The 20976-nt window shown below is 37.1% G+C and overlaps 1 protein-coding gene across 1 annotated transcript; it reads left to right on the top strand.

Moving 5' to 3' along the window:
* The first annotated feature begins 268 nt into the window (after positions 1 to 268).
* On the top strand, positions 269 to 17882 carry rab5c (RAB5C, member RAS oncogene family). The gene is made up of 6 exons (XM_053514551.1): positions 269 to 423; positions 11078 to 11398; positions 13028 to 13179; positions 13994 to 14116; positions 14228 to 14321; positions 16352 to 17882. Exons 2-6 carry the CDS (start codon positions 11227 to 11229, stop codon positions 16477 to 16479), a joined length of 669 nt encoding a protein of 222 aa, XP_053370526.1. The 5' UTR covers positions 269 to 423; positions 11078 to 11226; the 3' UTR covers positions 16480 to 17882.
* Positions 17883 to 20976: the final 3094 nt, after the last annotated feature.

Genomic DNA, 20976 nt, shown 5'->3' with positions numbered 1-20976 from the left:
GGCTGCAACACTGCAAATATAGACTTTAAATGTACAGTAATTGTCAATAAAACCCTTTGAGACTTGTATGAATTGTTTGTATCTAATGTTTGAAATGTAAATAAGGTTTAAATGAAATGCTTGTAATTATACTTTAGTTTGCCATAGTAACATCTGACATCTGAAAAATAAAAATAAAAATAAAAAACACTAAGCAGCAGACTTTGTAAAAATGTATATTTGTGTCATGTGTCATACACAGTGGTTGAATTGTGATTTTGGCTTCCCTCAGTCAGTCCCTCCACCCGGAAGTAGGCGGATCCGGAAGTCAGTTCCCGCAGGCGGAAGTGAAGGCCGGGGCCCGTCGGCTGGACTGGAGACGTCTTGGGGCGGCGAGAAGGGAGAATTCGACTTAAGATACATTTCCAGGACAATTTACGAAAGGTAAGGTAAATACACACGTGTAGAGTTTATCGACGTCTACGCGTGGTGTGTGTGGGTGAGAGAGAGAGAGTGTGTGTGTGTGTATCAGCGGTCAGTCTGCGCGCGCTGGACTAAATCGCCTGTGTCATCTCGCTAGATGCTAACCTGTTACGCTACCAAGTTAGCCGCCTAGCTAGCGTCTTAGCTTGTTAGCTTTCATGACAAGGGTTAAAAATTCTGGTCACTTATCATCCCGTGAGTCGAGTAATAACTTCTCAAGGCTGGTAGTTAGCGTAATGCTAAGTAGCTAGTTAGCTGGTCGGTTGGTTAGCTCGAGCTGCATTTACGCGCATTTACGTGCGCGTAAATGTTTGGTGTAAAAGCAGACGCGTCTGTATAATTACAGGTATTGTTATTATTAGTGTTATCGTAATTATTTATTTTTATTTAAAAAATATATTATAAGACCGGATAGGTCAAGTTAGCTGGGAGCTAATTAGCATGGAGGAGAAGAGAGAGAGATTCAGCTTCTGCTTTCTACATTTTGACGTCGTTCAGGAGCCATAATTGACCGCGCGGCTTCTCTCTACCACTCCCTTCAGCTCAGTCTCTGCTTTTATTCACTCCCTGTTTACACAAACAAACAAGTCTAGCTACCTCCAGTAGGGTTTGAATTGTCTGTGTGGCTCCAGCTCGGCGCAAAAGTTTGCATCCCCTATCCTAACCAAAGAGTACCCAAACTTTCAACAGCTTTGACTCTAACTCTTAACAGTACTTTGACTACACTCTGTCAGCTCTATGTCGGCCTAAATACCAAATAATAATTTTTTATTATTTTTTTTTTTTACACGTTTATCTCAACAGGCTATTCACTATTAAGTGAAGCCGGAGATAGTTGTTATTATTATTATTGTTGGTGAACATTCAATTATTCAGATCGACATTAGTATTTCTAGACCTAACGTTACTTGTTTTTTTTTAATGAGATCATTTAACTCCAACTTAAACAGAGTAAGAAATCGATAATATGACTTTGGCGTAACAGGTTGGAATTTCTGTCTCTTTACGTTATGCATTATGAATCACACTGAGAAGCATTTAATCTAAAACATAATGTGCAAATGAGATAAGATGTGTTACGTGTCAACTGGATATTTCCAAATGTTTCACTTACGGTGTCCAAATTTTGCAATTGTGGCTGCGAAATTATTTTGGAGAAAGCCAACACACAAATGCTGTTGCTATGAATCCTGTTATGTTCGAGAGGTGTTTAAATTTTTTTCACACTGCTGTAATATAATGATTATGAAGGTCATGTGGGCTCCTGGCATGAGCCCACCCCCTGTTCCTGTCTCTTCAATGATATGTGCATTTTTACTGTAAAGAAGGAAATAGGAAAGCTCGAGTTCTAGGTTCGAAGGTCAGTTCAGTGATTACCGGGACATAAGATCGAGTGGCGTCACCATGCACAGAAATGGGAAGTCTGCAGGAATTGTGTCGTCTGTGTTTAAATCTCGACACTCTGCGAACGCAGTAGTTTATCTTGGGTTGTGTTTTAGATTTTGTGGCCTGGTGGTAGTGATGAAGGTGGAGGCTTGGTGGTCTGGTTTCTTCACATTTACATGGGCCAGGTTTACATTGAAGAGCTAGTCCTCTTTTTTCTATTCTTTTTTTATATGACTCTGAGACACTTTTTAAATAACTGAAGAGCAATTTTTTGTAGATAAACCATAGGAAACGAAAATAACCTTTTCTTCAAAGCATGCTGTCCTTTTGTGTCAGTCAGATTCAAGTGGTCCAAGATTTTCCATGTTCGTTTAAAATGCATTAATGTTACTGAGTAATATTAAATACTTTAAATTCTTTAAATATTACTGTCAATGCTGGAACATTAATATCTAGTTACATTTGACTGTGCCAGTTTTTATTTTATTTACAGTAACTCATCACAATATGTTTAGGCCCTTTTATACTAATAATTCTCAATATTTAATAATAATTATTAATGCTGCTCGATTAATAACTTAAAGACTTTGCAATATGGAATCACAATATGGACTCGTGCAATTATTTGATTGCAAAAGGCTGCAGTTTATTACAGGTAATATACGCATAGAAGCGAGTTTTTTATTGTTTATTTTTGCAATTATTTTGTGTTGATCAATAAATACTGCCAAAAATACCATATATCCAGTTATTTGTTTTTAGCCTTGGTAAGTACTTTTGAATGCAAATGGTACATTTAATAGTTTAATTATATAAGATCTAATTCTCAGTGACCTATAGAAGATAGAATGCAAGAAATGGTTAATTCCGTTATACTGTTGATTAGTGGCTCTCAGCTACTGTGCTTCATATTTTATTTTTATTTTACTGTATATTTTAATGCTTTCTCAGCTCTCAGAAAACCTGATTTAATTAATTAACTAATTTATCCTAATTGAACTGTGTGTGGTAGAATGGGGAAAACATACACTGTACAGGGTTGATGGTCCTCCATGAATGTGACATTGTATGTGATTGTAAATTACATTCGTTCTGATTCTCTTAATGGTCTTTTCTATGATGACCCTGCCTCATCCATAGGGCACAAAGGCTTATTGAATGGCTCAACAAGGGGGAAAAAATCTTCTATGACGTGTATGTTACTGTGATATGATACCAAATCGTGATTCAATTTAACACTTAGGAGAGATTTTGGATCGATGTGTGATGAGAGACAGCGCTGGCTATCCTCGAAACACTTATCTGAAGGAAAACCATTTGGGATAATACTGCCTGTTGCTCTGTTAGACTTTTACAAATGTCATTGTTTCATGTTGTTCAGCACCAGGATGGACTTTTGCTCTTTATTTTACAATCATAGAACTGCTGCACCATTGGGTTTATGTTCAGAGCTGAAGCCTTTGTCTTTAATCCAGAATGCTGAATGCTCTCTTCCTGTCAAATGTGTGTCAGTCCACAACTGGTCGTTTTGTTAGCTGTATTGTGGGGTTTTGGTAAAACTTTTTTTTTTTTTTGCACATGCATACACACACAGTCACCACTACCACTTTATCTCATCTCGGTGGTTATTTGCTGTGCTATGTGAAAGCGAAACACACTCGCTCAGTTCGAAGTATCTCACATTGACCACTTAATGTTCAGAGCAATATAGCGTCATGTGATGAACTGGAAATCATTTAAAGTCACACGTCGCATTTTTACTTCTTTTCCCTTTAATTTGGAACCTGATAATATGTTCTGTTTTTAGATTATGTTTAGTTATGACCAGGCATAATTGTGGACAACACGATTAAAAATAATGGCCGGAATTCTTTAATTTGGACGTCATTAAGCAATAGGTCTTTGTCTCATACAAGTCTAAGAGAGATCCGGTCTCTTGGTTTATGACGAGGTCAAATTCAGCTCTGGTCACTGATTAACTTGTGTAAGCTGTTGCTCATTAGGGTTAAGTAGGATTAACTGGTTAATATATTAAGGAGAAAATTGTCAGTCTTCGAGTCACAAGCAGAAATCTGGTGCTCATATTAATGCGTTCAAACCTTGGAGAGAAAAATGCCGTTGCATTTTCAGTCTTAAAATAGTAAAATCAGTTATGATTGCAATACATAAGGAATAAAACAAAATTCGGGACTCTGTTAAGAAGAAAATAGTCGTTCGTCAGGTTCGTGTGAACCTGAGTTACCGTTAACACCCGGAATTGGCCCGATTAGTTTTTTTTTTTTTAGACAAGAGATTATTCTGGAATGACATACCATATTTTTGAACCATTTATAGTCACGTTTCATGTTGTGAAACATCCGCAAAACATATTAGTTCCTGTTATCGGTTGCATTTCACTAGCTTTAGAAAGTCGTTTCTTTGCCAGCATCATCTTGTTTTTTTTTTTTGTTGTTGTTTTTTTTTTTAACACTCACAATGGAGAGTTCTTTCAAAATCCTAAGTAATGGTGTCCTTACAGTAATGTCTCTATAGCAATGATTGTGTGATGTTTTTCTATTTATTTAGATTTAGATTACCTGACACAGTAGGGAAATCCCTTTTTAGTGTTTACAATAGATCATTGAAAATAAGGGCATTTATATATAAACTCATGTTTGGATTTTTAACCAGCACAGATGGAGATATAGAAAGTGACTTTTTATGCTTTCTGAGCAATCAGGTCAGATAATTTGAAACAGTATTTGTGGCATAATTTTTTTAAAGGGCTTTTGTGATCATATGTATGTATGTGTGTGTGTGTATATATGTGTATATATGTATATAATGTGTGTGTGTATATGTGCTTGGTTAAAAAAAAAACTAAAGGTGTATATGTGTGTGTCTGCATAAGCAATTGTGTTATCTGCCTGTTTGTAATGCAGAATGCTTCTGTAACCCCAGATAGGCTAACGGTCTTCTCTCCTAAATGCTCACACACACAGAGGCTGTTGGCAGGTTCTCAGGAAACGGGTCAAAAGGATGGGTTGATATCCAGGGAAGCATTTCCTATTTTTGTGTTCAGTAATGTCCCCTTTCCTCTTTTTTGAAGTGTAAGGTAATCTTACACTTTTGCTGCTTGGAAAATGAAACTGTGTTCAAGACCCAAAAAAAGGACAATAATTTAAATCAAGCAGAAGATTTTGTTTGATTGTATTTTGCAGTTTCAGTTTTACACTCCAAGCTAGAATAGCGATCAGCTAAAAAATTGTTTACCTGTCGGATATTACAGGTTTAAAATTTTTGTGCACGCTTTTAAACGTTCATGTGTTTCATATGAACGTCTTGGCAATGCATGGGCTTGTTTCCTGAACAAACGGCACTAAAGGTGAATAATAATTACACCGTTTTTGGTTTTCTGTTTTGTTTGATGACAAATAGATCTTGGCAGCACGTTAGCCAAAGTGAAACAGAAATTTTAACGTTAACTGGAAAAATCTCCACATGCACAGACAAGCTTGGAAAAACTTGAGATACTGCTTTCTTTTTCGATAATTGTTCTCTTACAGAAGTCTTGACTTTAACTGTTAAGTATCATTTTTTAAAAAGAGTACCTCACTTATATTACATAGGCAGGAGTCAATTCAGTTACGAATCGCGATTCTTTTGTGTGGTGATTTATGTATTGCCATACTGACTTGAATTTTTTTTATTACTGTTAATATTTTTTACATTTGTAATAGACGAATCCAGTGAGCAGAACTGGCTGGCTTTCAGCGCTTAATTTGCCATGACCGGCGATCAGCCTCAGATATAACCGATACTTTAATGAGCACACAAGCATTGGTGTGATACAAGAGAAAAGCACTTTTATGGCATTACATTATCTGAAATTATGTGCACTAAAAGCCTCTGATCTGGCTTTTTTTTCCAAACTCTGAGAACGAATAAGTCTTAAAACTGACCCATCACACATGTTTACACCAGTCTTAAAATGAAGCAAATGCTAATTAATCTTAAAAATCTTACACAAAATGTAAGCTCGGTAAAATTTAGCTATTTCGTTTAATATATTGTAAATATATTAAGAATGTTGTAAAGCTGGTCATCAAAGCCAAAGTATAAAACTTTTGAGTTTTGGCAACTTTTTTTTTAAAGCTTCACAATCATAACAAAATCAGGAAAAAAATATAAATCGAATTGGGACGTAGGTATCATATCGTATTAGATGATCCCTGTTGACTGCCATCCCTAATGCATATGTATTACCTAAATCTACAGATTTTAAAATAAATTATAAAGTATTATTATATTATAATAATAAAATTAATTGTTTTAAAACTAATTAATTCATGACCACATGTATACATTTCCAGTTAAGGAAAAAAAAGGGACAGTTCTCAGGTCTTGTTAATTGGACCTTTATTCAAAAGAATCTGATCTTGTTTCTGTGTGTGTCTATATCTAAAATCTGCTATCGTCAGTGGTGTTAAGAACTGCCCGGTTATTTCAGTAATTAATGGACTTGTATAGTATAGTAAACTTTTCCACATAAACCCACCAGTATACAAATGAATTGGTAGACTTTGAAGTCCAGATCTGAGCAAAGGAGTTAATAATACAACTTCACCTACTGCATCCTGTTCCTTGGTAGCAGCACTTCCTGTTCTCGTCCTTTAAATACTGCACCACTGTCAGAAGCAGAGGTACCTGTGGCTAGTGGTCGGCAAAAATACATAGGCGAAGGTGGATCACGTTTAAATGTATGACTGCAGCTTTAGACATAATGGACATTAGTAAATCCCCCGCCATGTAATTTCGGACCACCCGCTAGGAAAAATAAAAGAACGTGTCCATGCGGCTCCAAATTCAGCAAGTAACATCAGGTCAACAACGTTGAGACGCTTACATGTTAAGCTAGTCATTCACATGTTATATATCATATAGACGTTTAATGGAATCGCAAATTTTTTTTTGGCCGTACGTGCATCTCCACACTGACTACAAAGTCTTATACGTTTGTGCATTTATAAAAAAATATATACTTTTTTTGCACAATCTTGTCATTCCTCTTTAATCCAACAGGTGTTGTACTCTAAACTATTTACACATTTGCAGGCAGCACAGCATCCTGTGTAGTCAGGATTAATTTAATTTTAAACAAATTTTAATAATTTTTTTAGCATATTTAATAAATACTTGTATCACAATACAGGTAGTCCCCAACATAAGAACATTCGAGTTATGAATTTCCGAAGATTCAGACGAGACGCGATTCTACTTCCGGTTCAACAACAGAAGTAGCTCATGTGTTTTGTACAAAAAAATAGTCACTGCAGTGCACCAGATACCAATGTTTACAATTTTATATACAATATTATCAGTGTGTAAGTGAATTTTTAAAATGTCTAAAGTCCGATATATCGTATGTGTTTATAGGGGTACGAGAGAAATGAGCTGGCCTTACCGGTTTCAGTGAATCAGTTCGGGAGCATGATGATAGAAAATGGCTGTTTTATAAAGCTCTCCTGATGGTGAATAATCCTAATTTTGGAAAATCCTTAACATGAGTTTACCGTCCGAAACAGCTCTGAGCAAAATAGTGTCCGGGATTCTCCTTGCGATTTAAGGACAACATTTACATTTCACTTTGAGATCTTTAGGTGTGATTATGGTTTTTGGCCACATGATGGCAGTGTGTGGAAATGGGACAGAGTTGAAGTCAGGTGTATTGGTATGCTTTATGTTGTATATTTGTGTCAAAGGCGCATAAGACTCACTTTGTCGAACTTAAGAACAAATCAGACTTACGAACATGCTCCCGGAACGAAACTAGTTTGTAAGTTGAAGACTACCTGTAAAAATTGGTTTGTAGATTACCGTTGCTATGATTATACATCATTTATCACCCTTTCAAAAAAAAGATCGTGTAGGTGTCCATGCTTTCTTTCCTCTTTCATTGTAGTTTGAATAAGCAATGTTCAAAGTTTATCCTGCTTCTAAATGCAGCGTAATTTGTTGTACTTGTACACAGCTCTGCTCATTGGCATAAACAAACACCCCGAAATTGACACATCTGTTTCACTCTAAAAGTAGTTGGCGCATGTAAAAAAATAAATAACTAAAAAAACATGCTAAGGTTTGTTTAGGAAAATAAAAATCAAATTCTTATTTGTTTTATTCACTGATGTTTTTAATAATGTAAGTGCGAGAGGGCCGTGTCTGTAAGATGTGTACCATTTTTACTATACTATAGTTGTTAGGGAAATATTAATAATAATGTCCTCTAATTTTTCTTCGAAAAGTCCCTGTGGCTAAATTCCCCCAGAGTGTAGATCAAAGAAATCTAGACAAATAAATGTAAACATGCACACACCCTCCCACACCAGAGGAGAAACAATACTATGTGTACAGTTGAAAAAATGAAAAACCTGGTCTCTTCATGTCTTTGCTTCACAGGCGATCTTCCTCATAAGCCAGACTCCTTCCCTTTTCCAGTCATTTTGTGCCAGTTTCTTCTGCAGTCACTAGATAGAGCGTATAATAGAATGATGGATTATAGAATAACCACAGCATTGCACTGCCACTCAGTGCGGGCAGAGGGAATCTGTGTAATAGCTTCAATTTTCTCCTATTTGCTGCTCATTACACAGGCTTTTGTACAGAAAGAACACTGCAATCTGCATTATCATACCTCTGAACATTATTCAAGACGTTCGCACTGGGAAATAACAGGGGGTTATCTTAGTAAGAAGTCATTTTTATGTGGTTGGCGTCTTTGTCGTAGTGTTCGAGAGCTTATGCAAAGTACCAAAAGTACAAAAGGGTTGTCAGTGTTCTTGCAGTTCTGCATAGTAATGGATATGACTAAAACAAAGCAGATGTCTTAGGCATTTTACTGCATATCGTACCATGTATGTGGCACATAAAATTTGAATTTAAGATGGTTTAAATAGAAAAATATAATCAAGTACTTTTTTTCCTCCCTTTTTCATTTTTTCATGGTTTTAGGACTTCTTAGTTGTTTATCTCACGCACGTAATTTTCATTACTGCTCTTTTTTGAGGTTTTAGTGAGTTTTCAACACATCACAAAAAGTTGCCTAAATGACCTACGACACACAGGAAACAGCACTGAACTAACAACTGTCATTTTTGTTGCTTGTGTTTTTGTCATGTAAGCAAACATTGTTTACAGTTTAAGTTGAGCATTTATTTGTTACATGTACATTAATGCGCAGTGACATTCTTTATCTGCGTAACCCAGCATAACTGGTCACCCATGATACAGCGTACCTGGAGCAGAAAGGGTTAAGGGCCTTACTCAGGGGCCCAACAATGGCCGACCTTCTGATTAGTAACTCGGTGCCTTAGCCCTCTGAGCTACCATTGCCCCACCACCAACCTTTGTGTAAACAGCCAAAACGTTTTAGTTTATTTCGCTCAGTTTAGGTCAGTAGTTACATTGCTGCCAGCTTTTGAGGCTGTAATGAGCGCCCATAAGGAACAAAAAGGCAGAAATGGCATCATTTGTCATTTTTGTAACACGGGTCATTTTAGTTTTAATGTTGAGGTTTATTCTGCCAGAAATAATATTAGATGATCTAACATGACATTTGTCTGTAGTGAGTATTCATCAGTCCCTTTGGTGTTGCTTTCACCTTTCACCATGTGCTCACATCTAGTTTTTACTTTTTTGCACACAGTGACAGTGGTGACGTGCTACTACACTGTTTAATGAGAACAAGCACAAGTAATAAACTAACAGTACACCGGCACACAGACTTCCTTTCCAAACCCACTTTTTTGCCTCTCGGGATTGATGAATCAGACCCGAAGCAAACTTTGATCTACTTTGTAATTAATTACTGAGAATCTTGTACAAGGTTTCAAACATCGATTGAACAGGCTGACAACACCAGTGTGTCCCTGCCTCACGATTATACTCCCAAGGTATTTTTATCATTTGAATGTTTTCCGCTCTGTGTAGACATTTTGGTTTAATTCCTTGTGTGAGTCAAATGAAGAAGAAACTGGCACTTGCTGAGTGACACACTTGGTTTAAAAAAAAATCAAGATCCGTTTTGCTAGGTGGTGTTAAGTAAGCTGTTGTTAAGCAACAGACACTGTGACTGGCTGGTTAAATTTATTGTAAATGACACAACACGTTTTCAGTTCTGTGTGAATTGGCTGCTTTAAACAAAATGACTCCTGTTGTGGCTTGTTTTTTTTTTTTTGTTTTTTTTTGGCAGAAGGTCTTGGCATGGTATTAGAAGCTTTGTCGAGTCCTACCTTGAATTTCTTTTGTTGTTGTCGTTTCATCGGTTTTTTTCTGTATTTTAAAATAATTCTACATATATTGAATAGTTAAGCAAAAGGGACAGTATTGTCAAGTGCGTTAGCAAAACCCATTAAACACCATAATGAAACTGGCTCTCGTTAAGACCATTGCAGGAAAGTAAGACCAAAAATTATCTGTGCTGCAAAGAAGTTCATTTAGAGTTACCAGCATCAGAAATCACCTCAAATTAGAGCCGTTATGAAGGCTTTACCAATCAAAAGCAGACACATATAAATGTTTATATTTCTAACAAAATTTTCATTACATCATTACATTATTTTTTAGCATAAAAAGAAATGACAGTTACAGAAACAATCAGGACTGTAAAAATGCCAGTGAAAGCATGTCAGAAATCTCTAATAATGATACAGTTTCAACTAAAGTTTGTAGTAATGCAGGTGTCCATATTGTTTTCACCGTCCGACTTAAAAGCACAATTTGGGAAATGAGAGCATCCAATTAGCATGTGCGTGCAGGCGCTGACAGCAGCAGGTAGCATTAGCATGTTAAGCTAAATTAAATTTTAACGCCTAAACAAATGTCTTTCAACAACTGCGTTCAACAACTACTTTGCTGTTATTAATGTTAAATTACTGTAGTTGGTTAGGTAGTATGTAAATTAGTTGTTTTGTATTTGCTTAAATTTATGTATACTTTAAACTTTTAGTGTATTGTTTATTTATTTATTTTATTTAATAAAAAAGCAGTTTTTTTTGGTATCAACTTTTTTTTTTCTTTTTTCGGTACCAGTATCGTTTTAAAAGTACCAATTTGGCACCTAAACTATACCTAAACCTATTCAGTTTAGAGTTATTAAGAAGGCTTTTTAGAGCACAAGTAACAGACACATCTCTATGTATCTACATGTATTTGCACACGATGCATTTCTAATGGAATCTTTTTTGATTTCTAGGTTTCCTCCGCCTGTGTCTCCTATCTTTCCTTTTATCCGTTACATAGCCCGTCTCGAACCTGGTATCCTCTGCTCCCTCTCTCGTCCTCCGTGTCCTTGCTGAGCTCCAGTCCCAGCGTTAGCCCAGCCTGCTCTCCTCTAGTGCTGGCATGGCGGGGCGAGGAGGAGCGACGCGGACCAACGGCACTACCGCCGCAGCCGCCAACAAGATCTGCCAGTTCAAACTGGTGCTGCTGGGAGAGTCAGCTGTAGGCAAGTCCAGCTTGGTACTGCGCTTCGTCAAGGGCCAGTTCCACGAGTACCAGGAGAGCACCATCGGAGGTATGTGTGTGTATGTATGTATGTATGTATGTGTGTGTGTCTGTGTGCGTATATGAGAGTTATTGAAAAAGGACATTTGATGTGTCCATTTGCATGGTTCGGTGATGTTAAATTTATTGAAGTAGCCAAATCATTGTCATGTTGGTTTTAATTATACAGATATCCCTCGGCTTACAAACATTCGAGTTGTGATTTTCTGCAGGAACGAATGGACCGCGGTACAATCACATAGTAGTAATAAAAAAAATAGACACTGCAGTGCACCAGATACCTATATTTACCAATATATTTAATTTCAGTGTGTATGTGAATTTATAAAATGGTTGGGGCGGGGGAATGAGTCGGCCTCACCGGTTTCAATGGATCAGTCCGGGAGCACGATGATAGAAAATGTCTGTTCTGTAAAGCTGTCCTGATGGTGAATAATCCTAATTTAGAAAAATCCTCAACAAAAACCAATATAGTGGAAAACGTATTGTAAAAACTTTTTCGTAAGTCGGAAAATTTGCTTAGAATGTAATTAGAGGTCACATTTTTCCCATTAGCCGTATGTGAAATTTCAAAACCTTTTTGTTGAGGGGGCCAATAATTCCGTAACTGGGAAAGTTGCTGTAGTTTCTTTGGTTAAAGAAAACTTTTTTTTTTTTTTAAGTGTTTATTTATTTACTTGTGACAATTCTACTGTCTCTGCATGTTAACTTGGTTAATGCTGAAGCAGATATTTTTCAACATTAGATAGTAAATAGCCACAGTGAGAAAGAAAAGTCACTCTCTTGGCAGACATGGTGTCATGTGACCTTAGTGAGCTTAGAAAAGTGTACTTGTGGACTGTATATCGCAGGAAAATCTTTCCTCGCACAAACACCCAGGTTGCGAATAAACGTCTTTAAAGGTTAAATGGCATCGCATGTTTGTGAACTTTCTGATGTCATCAGAAAGGTGAGCTGGCACTTTCCATTCGAGCAAGCTGACGGGAAGTAGCTGCACCTCGTGTACTAAGCAGAGGAAGCAGGGTGCCTGTGGAATTTCCTGGATTTTCTGGTTTGTGTGTGCGAGCATTTGTATTTAACTCAGACTGAGGCTTGCTGAGGTTTTCCGAGTCGAGTCAAGTAAACGAGATTGTTTAGTGAAAGGAAAGGCTTTTAGTGGGACATTAATTCCTGTTCAGAAACAGAAGGAAGTTCTTCATCTTATTACGCACAGGACGCAACATGCTTACATCAGCCAGTGTGTGAATAGGGTCAGCACTTTTTCCTCCTCCCTGTTTTTTTTCCCCTGCCTAGCAGCAGGTCAGAGTTCATAGAACCGGGTATGCTAGTTACCCACGATCATGTGAGCAGCCTCGCTGACTCAGCACAAGTCTCAACTTTAAAAAAAAAATTTTTATTCAGGTTTCTCTCCTCGTCTTGTTCTCATGAGTTGAAAACATAGTTGGTACAGTACATCACATCCCTAGTGCCAGAGAAAATCAAATCTGGGATCAGGCTTAAATATGTCAAACGTTCTTGAATGATTTATTTAAAAAACTTAATTTTAAAGTGTGACGTATTCTTTATACGTGAACATGATTATTATCCTCATTATCATCATTCTTCATGCGTAAAATCTTGCCTCTTGTCGTCCTTACAGCTGCATTCCTCACGCAGACAGTCTGCTTGGACGATACAACAGTAAAGTTTGAGATTTGGGACACAGCCGGACAAGAAAGATACCACAGTCTGGCTCCGATGTACTACAGAGGAGCACAGGCGGCCATTGTAGTCTACGACATCACTAACACAGTAAGAGCGTGCGCACACACATACTCCTCATTATCATTTGTACAGACATTTAGATTTAACATTGTAGTGCTTAAATTGCTGACATGGACTAAATAAATGAGTGTTCGAGACAAGCTGTCCTTGTGTAAGGATTTTTAGCTGTTTTTTTTTTTTTTTTTTTTTTCATGAAGGTCTCAGTCTAAGCAGTTGCACCACAAAATTCTCTTTTCATTATGACAAAGTTGTGGCCATTTTCATTTATTTACATGCCTTATTTTTTCTTAATACCTGTATGGCTTTTCATCTTTGCTTTTGCCACAGCAGCCCTTTTTATTTTTGGAGGACATGATTGCTTCACTTTGTAGAGCAAATTTACGATAAACGAGACACAAGCTTAACTGCAGTTAGTTTTACCGATAATTAAATTAAGAGTTTATAGTCATTTTAGCTGCAGGTCTATAAATTTTGACTCCAATGGATTCTGGTTATAATTTGTGGAATCTTCTTGCTTTGTCGTCAGAGGTCATTGTGCTGCCTTTTAAATATTATCTAGTGTGTCTTGTCCCAGGCGCGCACACACACACAGAATACACATTTGCTGAATACATGATTATGTAAGAAGCTCAGCTGACTGACTGCTGAAGTCAATTATGACTCCCTGTGATAGACAGACCTTTGTACTGCTTACTCTTATTTTCTTATTTTAAAGCATGATTAGCCAACCTCAGTGGTATTCTGTTGACGCATCTTAAATCTCTCTTTATGCTTTCTTGTGCATGAAGAGATATTCAAGCATGTGTAAAACCTTTCCGTAACAATTGCGGTTAAATTCCAGGACACTTTCACCCGAGCAAAGAACTGGGTAAAGGAGCTCCAGAGACAGGCCAGCCCCAACATAGTCATCGCCCTGTCTGGAAACAAAGCCGACCTTGCTAATAAGAGAGCTGTGGATTTCCAGGTATGCACACATGCATATATCATGCGCACATACAAAGGTAGCTTTGATGATGTTAATGGTGGTGGTGATCATCTCATGTTTCTTTCTGATTTTCTGCGCACGTCTTCCTAGGAAGCGCAGGCGTACGCAGACGACAACAGCCTGCTTTTCATGGAGACATCCGCCAAGACCGCCATGAATGTCAATGAGATCTTCATGGCCATCGGTAAGCAGCAGCTGTCACCACTTGCCGGTGATGTTTCTGTCTGTGATTTTGAGTGGATTAAGCATCTTTAAAATCAGATTAAAAAGACAACTTTTGTGTTATGGACACATCTATTATGAATTTGACAAAGAGAAAAAAAAAATAGCTTTTATGACCAATGGTCCTTAAACGCTCGTTATAATTTTGTTGTATGGTTTTTAATGTAGTGTTTCTCTTTAGCTTAATAATTTACATAACCTCTGCAGAAGCCGAGACCTTCCTGTTTATAAAGCCAGAGTCACTGAACTTCAGCCAGTTTATTTCCCTTTCGATTATCAGCACCAGTATTTTCTCATGCGTACAGTTGACTCCACTGAGAGACCTTGCTGTACAATCAGTGCTCTAAAATAGGCCGTGTTAAATGCTTTACTGACTAGCTGTCTGCTACAACAAAGCTTTCTTTATCCCGTGTCCTCTGGCTACTGGCTGTGCCTACATCCTGTTTGAGTTGTCATCTTGTTCAGATGCACGGTGGATTTATCTCTGTGAAGTTTGTCTTAAACTATTTTCTTGCGTGTTTAGTCTTTTAGATATTCCAGCATTACTTTTATATCAGTGTATACTTGAAAAGGGAAAAAAAAATTATTTAAGTGCTTTAAAACTTGGCATGGTTGTTGGTGGACTTTCAGAAACTGCTGATCTTGTGGGATCATCTCTAGGGTTTACATAGAATAGTCTGAAAAAGAGAAAATGTCCAGTAAGTGGCAGTTCTCTGAGTGAAAATATTGAAGTATACTGAAGAATATAGTTTTTCTCTCAGGTGTCCAAATATTATTGGCAAATCTATATTGTGATATACGTTGTAGTTCATACAAATACGCCATGAACTACAATGTGTATAAATATTTCTTGAATATATATTTGTTCATGGTTGACTAGCAATACAGTGCTTTAAATAAGAAGTAAAAAAATTTCACAGCTTCAATAATTTCATTTATTAAAATTATTGTAATTATTTACAATTATTATAAAATAAATTTAAAGCAAAAATAGTTTTTAGAAAAAAGGGTTTTAAATATTTCATATAATATAATTTATGTGTATGTATACAGTCGGTAAAAAAAGTATAAAAAGAAAAAATAGTATGATGTATATAATATTAATATTATCATATCATATGCAGTATATATCAATAAAAAAGTATCTTCATAAATTAAATATTAAAATATTTATACAAAGTTTTTCTTTTAATGAAGTGTGTATACATGTGTTTGTTTTTGTTTTTTTGCCTGATTCTGTACATACATAAAATGCTAAATCCACAGCATCTCAAACTTGTATTTTGAAGTCGTGTATTATGAGCCTGAAATCATCATGTAGCCTTCCTATAGTTTTAGGGCATTTCACAGTGCATGTACAGCGTAAAGAAAATGGCGTTGGATTTAGGATATTTTTGGTTTGATGGTTAAGTTAAATTGGCATCACTCTCAGCTGGAATTTAAATCCTGATAAAATGTCTGAGCAGGGAATCACATTTTAAACCGCAAACACTATTTAATCACTAAGAAATGAAGGCTAAAACTAATTTAATTAGAAATGACTCTAGAAGATGCCTTCAACACAGCATTCACATCGTGTATGACTGTGCTGTAGAGCTGTAGACGAGCAGTGACTCATAATCGCACTGTCGGGTGTCACCCAGAAAAGGATGGGTTTCATTTTAAGTCTGGTTTTCTTCCTCATGTCGTCTCGGAGTGTCTTTGCCACCGTCGCCGAATTTAATTCTGCTACAGCATGGATTTGTGTAGCATTGCATAGAGATATTGTTAAGAGCTATATAATTAAAATGATGTACAGAAAATTGATTTATTAGGTTGAGGTGCCGCCGTGGTAATTATTCTTATTCATATAAATTTATAATTTATTTGTGAAATGTTTGAACGAAAACATTCTGTTTATTTTTACAACTAATTTTAAAAAAATCAGTTTCTGACTAGCTAACCATTTTTGTTTTCTCTCTCTTTCTCCCCAACTTCCTGTCTTTTTAACAGCTAAGAAGCTTCCGAAGAACGAGCCACAGGGTGGGGCGGGGCCTGGGGGGCGCGCTCGGGGCGCGGTCGACCTTCAGGAGGCGACACCTCAGGGCAGATCCGGCCAGTGCTGCGGAGGAGGAAACTAACCATCCGCCCGGTCGTGCGGAGAATGTGGCCCGAGGATCAACACAGACACATTATCAACCAACTCATAGTCTGACAGTTATGTCTATTCACAGCCCCAAGTGGAAAATCTAGTCAGTTAGACTATGACGTCCATCAGATTCTACTTCTGAACTGACCAAAGGGGCCGTTCACAGCCACTTGTAAATATTTTGACCAATTATCCCTCCTTCTCATAGTCAGAGCCACAATCCTCCTTCTTAGCAGCTGTGTTTAAGAATCAGACACCTGTCAAAACCTTTTGTCCAAAAAACAAATGATAAATAATGAAATGAATTCGGGATCGAAGGAGGGAAACCGATCAATTCTGTCGCACTTAACCGGAGTTGTGAGGTTCTTATTCTTAGTCTGTATTTACAAAAAACAAAACAACAAAAAAAAATCAACACTGCAACAGCTGAAGGGAAAACAGACTTCCTTCTACTTTATATTCTCACCCTCTCTCTGAGTCTCTCACTCTCTTGCCCCATTCTCCCTCTCCCATCAGTGCACTCTTAACTCTCTCCGTCTTTCTCTTAGTGTCTGGGCACGGCTCCTTAAAAGTATTGAATCCTTTTTCCTGATCTAATTCCTCAACAAGAGGAGACAGACAGACAGGGGGCGAGAGTCTGTTTTCCCTTCACGCACCGCATTTCTGTAGATTCTGTATTATTCTTGGTTATTGCTATTATTATTGTAATTATTATGAATACCACTACTCCAAGACTAATAAACGTAAAACCATAGATTAGTTCTCCCCCCTCGGAAATCATTACTGTCTGAGATCTTAAACTGTAAATGCTTCACGCATTAACAGCGGTAACACCAGTGTGTCTTTAAGCATTAATGAAATGAGATTTATCGAATCATTCAATCAAAACCAAGCTGGTGTTCAACACGAATAACACAAGGCAAGGTTCGCTTCCTCTGACCAAAATCACAATGTACGTGTATTGAAAATAACTATGTTGCTGTATTTGTACTTTGTATTTTCTTTTTCTTTTTTTTTTCTGCAAAAAAATATATATCCAATCATTAGCCATCATCAATACAGTACCTTCCCGAAACAGATCAATCTTCCATCTTTTTGGTCCCTTTTTTTATTATTTTTTTTTATTTTGGTGAAATGAATTTTTTATTTTATTTTTTTTTAGTTTTCTGAGTGCACTGGCTGTCTGTCTTACGATTATTTTTTTATTTTATTGTTTTTGTTTCCATTCACCTGAAGGTGAACTCATCATCTTGTAATTTAGCACAACAGATCAGAACCGCTGCCCAGGCCCCACATGGAAAGGGTTGGACAAATGTTTTGTCGTCTTTCTTGAATGGGGGACACAAACAACAATCTTCTACGTGTAATTTTACCAATAAAAAAATGGGGAAGGTATATTCTTCTGTTGTATGTGTGGTTTTGTTATTGCAGCATGTACAGTAGGGCAGCACGATTTGACAAAAAAATCACACTGATTATTTTAAAATATTCTGATTACGATTTGGACTTTGACTACTAAATGCACCATGTTGTATTTAATCATATTTATCGAGGGTAACTAGACAAATGCTCTCATTAAGACGATATTTGGCAATATTTATTTATCAACCCAAAAGTCTTAAAAAAACAACAAATGTGTCGATTTTCGACAAATACTCGACTATGCGTATACTGTAATAAATTGCAGCCTTTTGAGATTATATAATTGATTATATATTCGATTTGGAATATGTAATTTAATTTATAGCATGTATCTTTCCCTTTACAAACAGTTCTCTGTAGTTAAATATTATGAAGCACATGTTGCTTAGTAGTAATATCTGGTAAAACTGCTATACTAATAATTAATTTTGTATTAACGCTGAGTGAGATACTCTCTGATGCACTGATTTGTACAATCCTGGTCAGTGTAATGCCACACTGCCTTCCAGTGGAGAGCATGTATTTCACAGCTGTAGTGCCAGAAGACTAAAAGAAAAACAAGGTGCATTTCATCATTGCAGCACAAGTAGCAAATATACTCAATTATACACTTCCTAGCCAGTAAAAAAAAATATATAAGCATTTGAATGGATAATTAATTACTGCAGCAATTAATGTTTAAGCAGCATCCATTCTTTTAGCTTCTATTCTATCAACATCATGTTGATGTCTTGTACATCTAACTGATGTAGTGAGTATCTTTTGTTGTCATGGAGAAACGTTACTTCTTACAAAATGGTCAAATTATTAACCTGCATCAAGCAAAGAAAACTAAGGAGATTGCTTCAAGTTCCAACAAGCTTTCAGCCACAAATATATGCAAATCTGGAAATAAATGTGACACTGAAAAAGTTTTTTTTTTTAAGCAATACCACAATTTTTGTGGACACTCAGTCATCACATCTGTTTGTTTGTGTTCAACATCTCCTGCCTGGTTTATCTTTATAATAACCACACTTATGGGAAGTAATTCTACTAGATTTTGTATTGTTCAGCTACAAGAATATTATAATAATTCAATTACTTGTCACATGTACCTTACAGCACAGTGAAAGAATTTTTTCACATATCCCAGTTGGGGTCAGAGTATTCAAGAGGTACTGGTATTCGATCCTCCGACTTTCTGATCAGTAACCCACAGCCTTGACTGATTGAGCCACCACTGCCCTAGGGTAGTGAGGGCAGGCACTGGGGTACAGTCGGGTGTTTCATTTCATACCAAATGTTTTTGGTAAGAATATGATAAAGCCAGGAAAACTGCTGGCAACGCCATTTTGAAGTTTACCATCGAGGTTGTTGAGCAATTATTCTTTTGCCGCTAACACAGTTGTCATAGTTCCAGGGAAGAGGAGACTGTAATGCTACGGCGTACAAAAACATATCCTGTATAGCCCTGAGGCAACAATTTGTAAAGAGATGCATACAGTATGTAGTCTGGAGTCAGTTCCAGGTTCAAACCCCAGCATTGCCAAGTTGCCACCGCCGGGTCTTTGAGTAAGGCCCTTAATAACCCCTTAACTGCTCAGATGTATAATGAAATAAAAATGTAAATCGGTCTGGATAAAGGTGTCTTGCTAATGCCGTAAATGTAAAATGTGACGATCAGGTGTTCACAACCTTTCAGCCATGGCGTGCTTACCATCAATTATTCAACATACTGTATTTTTGTATTAACAATCATTTTTATACTAAAAATATATATTAGAGGTCCTGAATAAACATATTGTTTTATAATATTGTAAAAAAATCCACAAGCATTTCTGAAAGGCATACATGACAATGGATCAATATAATATTTTAGGTAGAAACGTCTAATGCAGAGTTGTAAGGAAAGAGATGCGAACAAACACTATCACAAAGATGGCCATCACGTGAGATTTAAACGATACTTCCGGTTTCATTCAAATACTGCATGTCGAGCATGTGAAGTTACAAAAATGTTGCTTATTAATTTCTGTCACAAACACACACTTCATTGCTATCAACTATCATATATTTATTACAAAATACATTAATATTTTTACTAGAGTTTACCCGCGGCCCCATCCATGTGCAGATTCTGACTCCCACATTTCTCGCTGCGGCTCCTTAGCTTCAACGGCTCCAATGTTTCAACACATATATTATTACCTCACAGAATGACATAAAAGGTGATGATGACGCTGTCTACTGTTACATCAATAACAATGCCTACTGTTACACCTGCCACCAAACTAAACTCGCCACCAGTGGCAGGACAAACAGAATTTCTGTTTTATATATATTTAATGTTATATAGATACAATTACTCACTTACTCATCGTCTATACCGCTATACCCTGTCTAGAGTGTACCCTAAGTCTGGTGCCCTAAGTCAGGGTCCCGGGGGACTCGGGGGGGTGGGGGGGTGTATTGGGAGGCTAACTGGCATTCCCAAATTGCCCATAGTGTGTAAATGAGTGTGTGAGTGAGTGTATGTGTTCGTAATCCCTGTGATGGATTGGCACCCTGTCCTGGGTGTACCCCGCCTCATGCCCTATGTCTCCAGGCCCCCCGGGACCCTGCCCCCCTCAGCCCCCATGGGACACTTTATCCTGTATCCAGTTAGCCTAATCTCTACTTTGGACTGTGGGAGGAAACCAGAATACCCGGAGGAAACCCACCGAGCTCCATGCCGCTTGTTATATATACAGTCAGACAAAAAAAAAGTTTCATATTATTATCATAATACTAATAATGCACCCAATGTAATTTGATAAAACTCCTCCTTCAATGATCATGCGATCACAACCAAATCTTGGTCCATATGGTCTCAAGACATTGAGGATGCAAATTAAAGAAACAAACATAAATAATGAATAATATAATTATATAAACAATAAAGTGGCCGACTTCCTGTTTTAATAAATCGGACTACATTACCCGTGGCGCGGGTTATAGGTGCTGCGCATGCGCACCGTGACCGTAGTGTGTCTCGTGGAGACGGGCGCGAGCGAGGCCTGAAAATAAACATCGAAGGAAGTTGATT

Source organism: Clarias gariepinus, chromosome 16, assembly GCF_024256425.1.
Source record: "Clarias gariepinus isolate MV-2021 ecotype Netherlands chromosome 16, CGAR_prim_01v2, whole genome shotgun sequence".
Lineage (NCBI taxonomy): Eukaryota > Metazoa > Chordata > Actinopteri > Siluriformes > Clariidae > Clarias > Clarias gariepinus.
The sequence above is the reverse complement of the archived record's forward strand: the minus strand, read 5'-3'. Positions and strand labels throughout refer to the sequence as shown.